General features: G+C 38.4%; 1 protein-coding gene across 3 annotated transcripts in view; it reads right to left on the reverse strand.

Moving 5' to 3' along the window:
* Window positions 1-12,694, reverse strand: part of LOC146475670 (uncharacterized) — a 29,568-nt gene that overhangs the window by 2,452 nt on the left and 14,422 nt on the right. For all 3 annotated transcript variants that reach the window (XM_085115369.1, XM_085115367.1, XM_085115368.1), the window contains 21 exons: window positions 12,479-12,568; window positions 12,021-12,080; window positions 11,409-11,516; window positions 11,195-11,242; window positions 10,969-11,028; window positions 10,819-10,887; window positions 10,282-10,371; window positions 9,967-10,050; window positions 7,543-7,605; window positions 7,065-7,172; window positions 6,660-6,749; window positions 6,018-6,070; window positions 5,282-5,351; window positions 4,332-4,427; window positions 3,845-3,934; window positions 3,125-3,329; window positions 2,955-3,009; window positions 2,455-2,575; window positions 2,050-2,148; window positions 1,135-1,154; window positions 279-390 (listed from right to left, as the gene is read on the reverse strand). In XM_085115369.1, coding sequence (XP_084971495.1) covers window positions 279-390; window positions 1,135-1,154; window positions 2,050-2,148; window positions 2,455-2,575; window positions 2,955-3,009; window positions 3,125-3,329; window positions 3,845-3,934; window positions 4,332-4,427; window positions 5,282-5,351; window positions 6,018-6,070; window positions 6,660-6,749; window positions 7,065-7,172; window positions 7,543-7,605; window positions 9,967-10,050; window positions 10,282-10,371; window positions 10,819-10,887; window positions 10,969-11,028; window positions 11,195-11,242; window positions 11,409-11,516; window positions 12,021-12,080; window positions 12,479-12,568 — 1,791 coding nt within the window. The remainder of the gene's footprint in view (window positions 1-278; window positions 391-1,134; window positions 1,155-2,049; window positions 2,149-2,454; window positions 2,576-2,954; window positions 3,010-3,124; window positions 3,330-3,844; window positions 3,935-4,331; window positions 4,428-5,281; window positions 5,352-6,017; window positions 6,071-6,659; window positions 6,750-7,064; window positions 7,173-7,542; window positions 7,606-9,966; window positions 10,051-10,281; window positions 10,372-10,818; window positions 10,888-10,968; window positions 11,029-11,194; window positions 11,243-11,408; window positions 11,517-12,020; window positions 12,081-12,478; window positions 12,569-12,694) is intronic.

Here is a 12,694-nt window from a genome sequence, read left to right on the forward strand (position 1 = left end):
TTGCGGCGTATTGTGGTTTAAATTGAAAAATGAGAGAAAAGAAAACAACTTGTTTTTTTTATCAACCTCCTCAAATGGCAGAAAAATAAACTTGCTATTCCAGATATGATTGCCCATACATCATGAAAGATTGGTTATTTGTCCTTGAGAAGCAAATGACCACTGGGAAGCAGCAATACAATCACTAATATGCGCAGTCAAGTTGCGCAATCCCAATGTACATTGTCATGTAACGCAATCACTGAGTAACAATGTTACGTAACACAATCGTCACTCACCCGTGCCGTGCCTGAAGTGACTTCTTCAAAACACTTGTCACATACTCTCACGGGTTTCTTGCTCGATGTGAGAGGCGCACTTTTTTGTGTACAATCACCACAGTAGATTAACCTGTGCAAGAGAGGAGAAAAAGTCTTTAGCAAGTTTTCTATTACATACAGGCAACCATAACTAACGCTATGACGCAATTGACCGATGAAAACTCTATGTAGACCGTAGCGCAGGAAAACTTGCAGCCCGGGGGGGGGGGGGGGTACTTCCTTATAAGAGGTTAATGGGGATGTGCTGCTGGATGGGGTCGCATTTTCACGACTGGATTGACTATAATGGGGTTACATTTTCAATAGAGTTCCTAGAATGGGGTCGCACATTTTCGGATTTTTGGGGTAAGAAAATTCTATTACGTAGGGATTCAAAATGGTCTCATTTTCCCAAAAGTGACTAAGATGGGGCCTATAACTGGCCACAAAAAAGACTATAATGGGGCAGGGGCTCTGAGAGGCCAGCGGCACATACCCAGCAAAACTGAACCCAAGTACCCCCCCCCCCCCCCCCGGGACTTGCAGCCGGTGGCAAGCGTTGGAAAGCAGCTGGTACGAAGCATGAAGGAGAACGTCCGTAAGTGGGATTACGAAAAATTTGTTTCTTTTGATTGGTTAAAGGACATTGGAAGAGTGTTTCAACCAATTAAAGATCTCTCCCTTTTTATATTTTTGTTCTACTCGGGGGAGAGTTTCTTAATTTCTTTAACCCCTTCTAGCTTTCGTTATGTGCTGAGAATGTGAGGTAAATAAAAAAGAAAACCAGACACAGATCTAAACCTGACTGCAAAATAAGGAAATTCATTATAATTACCCGCAATTTCGACAATGGTGCTGAAAAATAAAAGAAAGGAAAAATATAAGCAAAGTCCATTTAAATGGCGTGGCAGATAAACTGTTATCGTTCGATGATAACCCTAAATGTCCTCAAAAGTTAGGTAACGTAAATCTACCTTTTAAATTTGTGGATGAAATCCTGAAGTCTGGCCATCCAAATAAAAGTCATTGACAGTACTTTCCTTTGGTGCTGTTTGTCTGGTTTTTGTTTCTTTCTTTCGTTTGAGTAACATACAACTTATAACATAACTTAACGTAAGATGACGTAACGTAACGTAACATTAAAACCACTGATTAATTTCCGTGCGTTCTCATTGGACCAAACATGTCACGTGATACAAAATCAATTGGCGGACTTTTATTTTCTTTTTTTACGAAAAAAAAACCCAACAACAACAACAACAAAAAAGCAAAAGCAGACAAACAAACAAAGAAAAAACGTTACAGTTTTAGGTCTTAGTTGTTGTCATCCATTCCCAGTTTAATAAAATCTGGCTACAACGTTACCTCAAAATTTCACAGTTGCCTTCGAAGCTTTGCTGTTCATTTATCGAACAATCTTTCAGTCTTGGGCTCCGATATACCAGCCGCCTGAAGGGGTTTATTTACTAAATCATTTAGCGTAACATGACATATAATTTAAGATATGCCACCTGAAAGACGAAATCGTGAGGTTATCCCTATTTTTAAAAAAAAACTTTCCCCAACTAAAATTGTTTCAAAATATAAAACATTTTTCGAAAATTTGTGAGATGTGGCACTTCTTGGAGAAACAAAATAAGGATACAAGTGTCTCTAATAACGTTTATCAGAGCCGTTCACCAAGACTTGTCAGCAAAAGGTTTTTAGTTAACCAAGTTCGTGTTTTATTCACAATGATGAAGTAACCAACCTTTCTAATGGTCATAGAGAATTGTCTGTCACATCCATTACAAGCTGCTACGTCAGTATCGCTTTCCCATCTTCGTGCGTTCTTTTGAGTATTTAAAATCTGAAAGTGAAGAATGAAAGAGGCTTTTGTTCATAGAGAATTAAATGAACCATGTGTTTAGGTTTGCCTGACTGACTAACTCACTGACTGGCAATTAAAATGAATGACTGGCTCAGTAACCGATTGATGAACATATTATCCTAATATTCTCTACATATTTATTACGGGACTAGTTGATAGAATTTGTTGATCAATCAATGCAATGTTATCTTTCGTGATCATGTCCTTAATTCTCATGACCAGTATCGTTGATCAAGCAGTAATATTGTGAGGAGAAATTAGAAGCTGATCACTACTGAGGTTTACCTGTAGCGACTGATTCTCCTGCGTTAGTTCCATCATGGCCGCTTGTGCATTCTCCACCTTTTTCTTCAGGTCAGCTGTTTCTTTTTTCTGTTTTTCTAAAGCCTCGTCTCCAGCTACACACCTTAACAACAACAACGACAACAACAACGACAACAACTGCGTTGACAATAATCACTTCAAATTAAAAACTTTGCCTTCCCACATACGTCTTGCAAGTTAACATTATTTTTGTAGCTTTTTATATCGATTGATCTGAATGTATGATGTCATACATTTTATTTATACAAGTTTGTATTTTGAAGGAGTTTTTAGCTTCAAGGCGCAAAGTGTTGAAAAAATTATGATGATGATGAAAGGTCCTTGTCCGCTGGGATCACGTGACCCTACCCTTACTAAAATTATGGGATACAGCATGGGTCGTAACTAAAAGCAAACCCGAAAAAGAAGGAGTTTTTTAATGCAAATGATTGCCCCCTCCTATCATTCTCTAATGTACAAACCTTTCAAGAAGTTTTCTCCTTTCATCCAGATTATTTTGAATAGTTGCTTCCAGAACTACAAGTAACAAGCAAAAATATGATTAATTTTCAAAAGAGGAACAATATGTTTCTCGTGGTATTACGGCTAGCACATACACCATGTCGAGGCTTTCTAGTCACCAGTCACTCACCGGCCATCTCTCCTTTCAAATCATCATTTCGTTTCTCAGCCTCAGCAAGCTTCTCCTCAGTCTGTCTCGTCTCCTGTTGGAATTTTTCCGCCTCACTCCTCGCGGCGGCAAGGTTTTCGTTCATTGACGAAATCTGAATATTGAGCCTTGCTTCAGTTTGTTCTTTGCTCTTCTTAAGGTCTTCCAGCTCTTGTGTTTCATTCGCCTGAAAATGGAGCGCAAAGTTAAGTGCAAAGACACTTTAAAAAGCTGTTGATTTGTACTCTTTCCCTCTCATGGATGAATGCCCAGTGATAGGAGCACTTGATCAGGAGCCTCTATTTGTATTTATTCCTTGAGTCAACTCTTTCCTGGGTAAATTTATTTTTAGAACTGCTTTTTTCATGAAAAGGTATGACGTATGACAATTTAATTGTCCTTGCTCTTCTTTGCTTGGCTATTTGAACTGGGGGCGTTCCAAATTTTCTAAACATAAATCTACTTGGGAAAGGGTTGACTCCAAGGCTTAGTATGAAGAGGCACTCGGTCATGGGCTTCTGCCTGTGTAAAAGTCAGAAAAAATGATATTTTGCGAACTGTATAAAAAAGGCCATCGTTGGAAAGGTTTCTTTGGCAGCTATTCATTCCTAGGATCGCACTACTATGCTGTCACCACAACTCCATCCTTTTGTTTAACCACAGCGTAATAAATGTATATAGTTTTTGTTGTTACTATCTCACCAGTTTGGTTTGAACTGCTGCTGTTTCCTCTTTAAGAAGCAACTGAACTCGTTTAGACACTTCTTTGGTCTCTTCGTGTTCTTCTAAAGCCTGAAAAATGTGAACAAATTACTCAGATATAATCTTGGACTAATTAAAGTTGTCACACGATAAGATTGATAATTTCATTGACTTGCAAACTAACAGCACCAAAGGAAAGTACAGCAACTGCCTGGCCACACGACAGAGTTTTATCCGCAAACTTGAAACTGCGAACAACATCAAATGTCAGTTTTAAGCGCAAATTTCCGCCGCTCCCTCGGGTCCAGGTTTCCTCTCCGAGAAGACAGGAGTGGGAACAGCGCGGGCTCATTTTCCGAACGGCGGCGGGTAATCGAGGTTTACAGCAGTTGGTGTATAACTTCATTTGTTTCAGCTGTTTGTAAACACATTTTCCATTGACTTCTTTGAACAGCTCCGTGTTGTCCTTATTATTTTCTTAACTCACCTTTTTTAGATCTTTTTCAGTGTTTTGAAGCTTGTTTTCCAGCTCCAGTTTTTGCTTGATAAGAAGCTGCTGCTTCTCTTGAGCCTCTTGTAGTACCTTCCGAAAAAATAAAAACAATTTTACTAAGCTGTCTTCCATTTCAACCAAAGATTATACAAAGCTTACAGTTAAGAGAAAGCCTTCTCGCAACTGCTTAAATTAACTTGCGTACATAACATTAACTGCGTTGGTCTTTCATGTATTTTACTTAAAACAACAATCTAAATCGTGTTACTTTTCTCAGTTCACACTACCAATATTCCAAGGTTATCATTAACAACTCACAAAATCACTAGAAGCTACGCTGCGAAACAGTCCAGGTCTTTTACTCGAATTCAAGGAGTAAGAGGCCTACCGCCGACATGCGCGAGTTTGCGCGACTTGCAACGCAAAACGTACGAGCTGTTTTGCAGTGCAACAGTTCCCAGTAGATTTGATAATCATGGGTCCGTACCGCGGTTTAAGCCTAAATTTTCTGAGTCTTCGATTTTGCAACTGCTCAAGCTGCGTTCATAACTACGATGGTCTTTCAAGTGACAGTTCATATTCATATAAATTATTGCGTTTGACGTAGAAAGAACGCACTCCTAATTGCGTTTGGAGTCGAGATCGTTGGGACAATGAATGGATATTGGGACGCGTATCTGACATCCCCCGTACATTTTACAGGGGCGGATAATATCAATTCAAACTTGGCAAAGGTAAAAGAGCCTGGGATGGAGATCATCGAACGCACTCCCTAATCTTTCTTTATTACTAGTGCTTTAACTAAGGGTAACCATCTTGTTATGCATTTCATAACATCAGCACAGTGATCAACTCTGTTTAGAAGGCAGAAAAGCCAAAGATATGAGAGAAAATAAAACCCATTTGCTGCAGTTATCCTGGATTTTCAAGCAACATGATTTCACCTTTTCTTTAGCTTCTTGTTCAGCAGTAAGGCTTTTTTCCAGTTCTCCTATTCTTGTTTGCATTGAAATTCTAAAAGAGGAAAAAAGTTAATATTACAAAATCATAACTAACTATAACGTTTTACGTTTTAAATTCTGTTCAATATATTACCAATGATTTATCATGTTTCCCACTTAGAACACAACCGTCAAGAAAAACACAAAGCTTTTTCAGTTAACATAGTCATACCTACCCGCCTCGACTAGCTTTAGCTATTTGCGGGTAGGTATATACCTAACTTCTAACTCTCTGTTTCAATAAAGTGTTGTTTTGTTTTTGTTTTTTGTTAAAGAAAGTACGAGTAATAAGAATTCAAATTACTGTAGTAGAGAGAAGCACGGGAGACTGGCCTTAGTTCAAGTAAAGCCCCAACAGTGATCAACATGAACTACATGATCTAACATACAAGTCATGAGAATAAAGGAAGTGATCACCAAATAGAATGTCTTGATGTTGAATAAATTCTCCTTACTAGTACAATAAGATGTCTATAGAGAAACTAAGGAGAATATGCATGTTGATATCCGGGCAACTGAAAGGGGTTCAGTGAGATTCCACTGCACATCAAAAGCCTACGTTTTACTTGAAATAAACCCATGAAGGAAGCTGAATTTCGCAGCAGCTCTTCTGTTTGCGTTAAACCAAACAGAGCTTAAGGTATATTTATTTCCTTCAAAGCTTAGTGTACTAACTTGCCTCAATCCGTTAAAAGCTTCTCTTTGACTCTCCAATTCTTTTTCAACGGAATTCTATCAAGAGAAAACAATAGTCACCAATATCGTATCACTTTTATTCTTAATGCAGCCACAAAAGACACAAACAAACAAAAGGTGGGAAAATGACGGGAATTAAGTTGGTTGGACTCCAAGCAACTGTTAACAGTGTTAACTCCCTATGGGGACTTATTTATTTTTAGGCTCCAAAGGGAGGGGGGGGGGGCTTATTTCAAAAGGTGAGTTTTGATAAGAGTTCAACTAGCTGAAACAGAAGAGTAATGATTTTATCGTGCTAAAATAAAGTTATTCAGTTCAATTCAGTTCTACATGGAAAGGGGGCATATGCAAAAAAAAAAATGTCATCCACAAAGAAAGTAGCCTGCGAAAGCAGACGTATTTCCGGCTGTCGCTTCACTCCGCCGAAATACGTCTGCGTTCGCAGGCTACAAAGAAAAGGGGACTTAATGGAGCACTGACGGTAAGAAAAGTGGGAACGAAAAAAAGAAAACGGATCGATTCAAATAGAGGGAAAGACATAAACAGAATAGCAGAACGAGAAGTCATGGGTATGAACTCAGTCAAAAAGCCGCTGATGGGAAGAAACGACAAATTAAGAGCATACCTTTTCAGCTTTAGTTTTGTCAGTTTGTTCCCGAGCGGCCTTCACTTCACTGTCAAGATTCATTACTTGTGTCTCCAAAGAATTCTTGGCCTAAAAAACCGTTTTAAAGGAAACCAATTAGCTTTGACGACCTAAAAGACTTCAACAAAATGATGACTTTTCAAAGAAACTTGAGAAAGGTTTTTAAATAATAAAATACACAAGTGAAACATAATAAATTAAACATGAAGTTGCTGTATTTATGTCTGTCTCGTTTCCAGCTAAATATCATGTGTTGTAACTAGAGGTTATGTGTAAGCCCCCTAGATCACCTCATTGAGCTCTTTGAAAAAAAAATGAACATGGCTCGAAGGAATAAAACCTCAATGCATCTCAAAAATCAATTACAAACAACATTGAACACACCTCATTAAGTTGTTCTACAGTCTGTCTCAGATTGCCTTCAGTTTCTTCCGCTTGTCTTTTAAATTGGCCCAGTTCCTCCTCTCCTGTTGTGACCTGACTCTCGAGGTCCTGTGTACGAACAACTTCGCTGTGAACAACATGTCTATTTTTCACGCTAACGTTCATCATGCACGTGACACAAAACTAACGAGACTTGATCGTGTTGCTGTTGTTGTTGTTTTTGTTCTTGTTTGCTTCACTACGCTCCATGGTGTATTAAAAAACCTGGCAACTGTCAACCAATCAGAAGTCAAAGTTAAACCAGTCAAAACTTCCTCGCTCACGTTTTCCCGCGCTTGACGCGTTTACTTGTATTTGCTTCAAATTCTGATTGGTTCGTTGTGTCTTACGCCTGTTGTGATTGGTCAGGATGATTACTGTGATTACTCAATTGAAAGCCGCCATTAAATTTGCACAGTAGGATCAACATGTTATTTACCTTAATATCATCTCGAGCACCTTTCAGATCTTTCTCAAGGCGACCTATTTTTTCTTGGTTTTCCTTTGGAAAAAAAAAAGTTAGCCAGGCCGCCACTCAAATGTAGCGGTAAAACACTTCACTCACACAATTCAATAGAGCAAGATTAGTGCAGAGCTGAGTGTCACAGCAAGTCCCAGGGTTAACCTGTTTTAAGCCCTGGTCAAATGATAGTCGATGGTAGTTGATAATAGTCAAAACTATCATCAACTATTATCAATTATTAAAAACTGAATCATTGTATAATGCAATTCGAAGGATTTGATTGGCTTAGCGGCCATGGTATATGAGCCATTACACTTGTGCTTGTTGGCCGGATAGGAGATAATTATAGCCAACTCGGCGCTACGCGCCTCGTTAGCTATCTATCATCTCATATGCAACGCGCGTTTGTGGAATAATTGTTAACTATCAAAAGAGATATTTAGCGTAGCCAAAGTCTCTCCGTTGAAGAGACTATGGCGTTGCGTATACGTGAAATGCGAACGGCAAAATGACCACGTGACCACGATTTTCCCGCCATTTTTCGCGGTTGCTGGTCGCCGGTTGCCGTTTCTACAGCCCGTTTCTACGTGAAACACCGCATGAAAACAGGCTATTTCGCGTTCGCCGTCTACGTGAGAACTACGTAAGTATTTCTTCCTTTTTTCTTATACACATAAGTAGTTCATTGTTGAAAACAAGTGCCCCAATAATTTTTCCGGCAAGTCATACTAGAGCAAATTAAGTTTCATATCTAAAAATCCCGTCTTCATAACTCACTCCTTACCGCACTTTTCTTCATGAACTCACAACAGCGAGTCGCAAAACAGCTTCATCGAAACTCGCAAAATTAGCTTAAGTCAAAAGGTTAACGCTATTTTACATGAAACATGAAACGGCAAGGGGACGTTTGCCGTTTCACGTAAACGCGATGCTAAATCTGTCTATTGACTATCATGTGCCGTTTGACCGGGCTTTGGACTTGGAATCATAAGCGAGTCGAGTTTCTTGTTCGATATCCTTTTTATGTATCCTTTTTATGTCAAAATTTTCTTTCAGTTTTCTTGTTTTTCTTCATTCAGATACCGGCACAGGACAACCAAAACTTCAGACATTGTTGCCTTTGTCTCTTAATAGGGAACTTAAGAAGCGACGACGGCAACGCCAACGAAAACGTCACTTGAAAATATAACTATATTTTATTTGTGCTACTTCGCGATTGTTTCAGTTCGTTCAACTTGTACAGCAACGGCGAAATATACCCAGGAACCAAATTGGTAGGAGTGGCGTTCAAGCTAAGAAAGTAAATGAAGAATTCACCGGCGTGTGTTCACGTTCCCCGCAAAACCTTGAATTTGGTCATTTCACGTTGTTGTTTTGCAGAGGACGGCAAAGAAATGTAGCAAAATTTAAAACGCACGTGCAGCGTGCAGAGCGATTGTTTTTGCTCATTAAACCTATTGTTTTGTGGCGTTTTTGCTGCCGTCGCCGTTGTCGTTGCTTCAAGGCCAAGTAACACGGGCAACATTTTCTTTCAACTTGTAGCGCAACAATGTTGCAATTGCAAGTTGCGATTGTTTGATGAACGTATAACAACGTCCGCGCACAACAAATTTTCTCGTTGCAAAAAGTAGAAACATCGTGTTCTTTCTGCGACATGAAGATTTGCGTCAGCCGAATGGAGGGCGGTAACGGCAACGAAAGCGTGACTTAAAGTTAATATTCACCGTCTTGTACGCGCGTTCTCGGTAAAACTTTGAATTTGTTATCGCACGTGCAGAACCGTTGTTCGCTCATTAAACCTTTTGTTTTTTGATGTTCTCGTTGCCGTTGCCGTCACGTTTTCGTAAGGTCCCTAACATCACTGGTAAATGAATAAAGAGGTTGCCTACATTAGAGAGTTTCAGATCCGAGTTTACCGCGAACCGCTGGAGGTCACGTGACCAGTCTATCACGTCATTTTTGAGGCTTTCGACGTGCGTTTTCAACATGGAGAGGTAGGTTTTCACGTATGTCATTTACCTGAAAGCTTTTAGCGTGTAACTCTCGTTTTATCTCACGTAATGATACAAAAATCTTGTGGGGCAAATCTTCGTCCATTACACTGTAACAGAGGCACAAATTCGGGCGAAATACTAAATGCTGATTCAAAATGGCGGCCGTAAATTTGCAAGAAGAACTAAATCGAATTACGTGTGAACGTCGAACCGCAAACGGTTAACCGCAAACCGCAGTTAGAGGTTCGCGGTAAACTCGGATCTAAAACTCTCTATTATGATCGTATAGCGTGCATCTTATGGCATTTAAAGTACAGTTAAAAGAATAAGATAAAGTCTTATTTTCGAAAGTCTTCATTTAAATTTATTGATTATTTAAATCAAGCATATATTTCAGGATCATTACCTTGGAAGCAATTTGCAGTTTACAAAGTTGTGCTTCGTAGTTTTTGCAGCTTTCACATTCCCTTTTCAGTTCTTCTTCCAGAACCTGTGAAGAGATAAATATTTAGTTATGACAAAGAACAATTTGACGAAGTTTCCTAAAATTTACAGTTGGGGAAAATTAGAAGAATCAACAGTACAATATAAAAAATACTGTTCAACAGTTTTCCTTTCCTGAAAATTTATAAACATCGTACACAACAAATCAAACAGCACTAAGGGAAAGTACTGCTCAGTGGCTTTTATTTAAATGCTTCAATTTTTCAAAGGAACACACCTCTATTCTTCTCTGCATTTCATTCATTCTTCCATCTTTCTGTTCAAGGGAAGTTTGCATCACACCAGCTATTTTCTCTTGTTCTGCAAGCTTTTAAATAAAGGAAGAATACAAAATAGAATTAAATAAAATATCAGAGATTGATCAGCATTCTGATTTCTCTTCTTAATATTAAGATACTCACGCACACAGCAGATAACAATAACGAAAATCATCAACCGGGAGATATCCTTTGTTATACAACTAAATACTATCTAATGTACTACAAAATTGTCGTGATCAACATCTCATTTCTCCTTACAAAATCAAAACATTCTAAATCAGAAAGGTGAGAAGAATAAAGAAAATCATCAACTAGGATACGGTGATCCTTATTTATTACCATTTTAGTTATTTTTAGTTTTATAACTGGTGCAATGATCGTATGGACTTTGCTGATTCGTTATGATAGATGTAGATGCCACTCCCTCACTTACTCACCCTCTAAAACACAAAATAATATAACTATACACATCATGTTTGCATAAGCTCACCCACCTGTTCTTGTAGTTTTTCTTCTTTTTTACTGTACTCTGTCTCTAAACTAGTTATTCGTTCTTGGTGAGCCTGTTGAAAACAAATTAAAAATAAGAAGAACGGTTACCGTAACAACATTGTCGCTTGTCTGGTTTAAGGCAAAACACTGACCTGTCCGAGTTCCTTCATGGCTTCCTCCACTGAAGATTTCTCTTGTTCAAGTCGTTGGATCTGATTAAAAGATTAATTCTTAATATGTCTGTTCTATATTGCTAACAGTTTCTGTGAATTGCGTGAAACTTACATTATGAAGCAAGCAGATGACAATAATTTAGCAAAAGTACTCAGACACATGAAAAAAGGAATCTCAATCATTACAACATAAGAAGAAATGTACCTTCTGTTGAAGCTGTTGTTGTTCTTGGACTTGTTTGGTGCACACTTCCTGAGAACCGAAACATAATTTCATATTTTTAACAACATAATCTTAGTGGCTTTGAAGGCAGCACATAAGCTCAGTTTATGTAACATAAAATGACCAATTCTTTAGGATAAGTAAGCAGCACACTTTGAACCACCTCACCAAAGCAATGACACAGTTCCCTTAGTACCTCTTTTTCGTGTAATTTTTCTTTGACATTCTTCAATGTGCTCATCAACTCTGACACTTGGTTCTTGCTGGTGCTGTCTAACTCAGACAGTTTGGATTCCAAAGCTTGCTATTAAACAATAGTAAAGAAATGCAGAAATCGTTCTTTAATAAATCCTTTTTGGTAATAAAACTGGTAGACTTCAATACAATACACATTTTCTGCGAGTTTACTGGGTGAACTGCAGCAGCAATCAAAACTTCAAGTTGAATTGAGAGAAAAATAAACTGTTTTTAAACTGGGATCTTTGATTTTTTTAAAAAAAAGTACAAATGCTTCACTAGGATTAGCACTAAATACGATCTGCCCAGTGAGCAGTCTTATTCAATCTTCTAAGTGGTTTGCAGTGCTTGCAGCTCTTTGAAACTTCTTCCTGACCAGGAAAACATATCCAATCAGTATCCAGCTGCCCTTAATTCAACATCTTAGGCTGGAGTCATAAAAATCTGACTGCTGTTTATAGTTACCATCTAACCTGACTTCCCACGGAAATCTAGGTCTTCACTTAAAACTTGATTTGCCCAAGAAAAACAACAGACACTTTCTGGAAACAAGAAGAATTTAAAAGCTGACCTTTTCCTGCACATGTTGTTTTGTGGCACTTTCCAGCTGATCAGACTTTTCTTTCAATGACTGTTGAGGTAATGAATTGAAAAGTCATGAGAAAATGGTAGTGAACTATGGTGATTGGCATTTTTAATTCCTTACTTACAGGGCCCACAGGCATGAAATACCTGTATATCATAGCATTGTAATGACAAACACAACCCTGCTATGTAACACACAATCTTTGTAATATCTGCAAACCAGGAAGTCTGAAGAATTGTAAAGGTTGGGCTGCTTTTTGGACAGTGGGTTCCCCAAACAACCATTGAACCACAGCCAACCCAAACTAGCAGTGCTTCACTCCAATGCTATTCCACTGCAGGGTAAAATATCAGTGAAATATCCAGAAGGACCAGATGTAGTATCTTACTTAATGACCAGAGGTGTGTAAATATGAACAAATCAATAAGAACAGATAATCTTACTTGTGTAATAGATGCCAACTGTTCTTTTAACAATGTTATTTCCTTTCTTGCCTCCTGGTGGTCTGATCCAAGGTTAGAAATAGATTTCTCCTGATCAAGAAATAGGAAGAAAAGGAAACAACATTTTCAATGACAGAGGGAAATCTTTGAAAAGTAAAAAAAATATAAACAAAGAATTTTCGACTTTCACGATTACTTCTTCAGTATGGGGATCAC

The sequence above is a fragment of the Pavona decussata genome, unplaced genomic scaffold (genome assembly GCF_977016875.1).
Source record: "Pavona decussata unplaced genomic scaffold, jaPavDecu1.1 SCAFFOLD_83, whole genome shotgun sequence".
Lineage (NCBI taxonomy): Eukaryota > Metazoa > Cnidaria > Anthozoa > Scleractinia > Agariciidae > Pavona > Pavona decussata.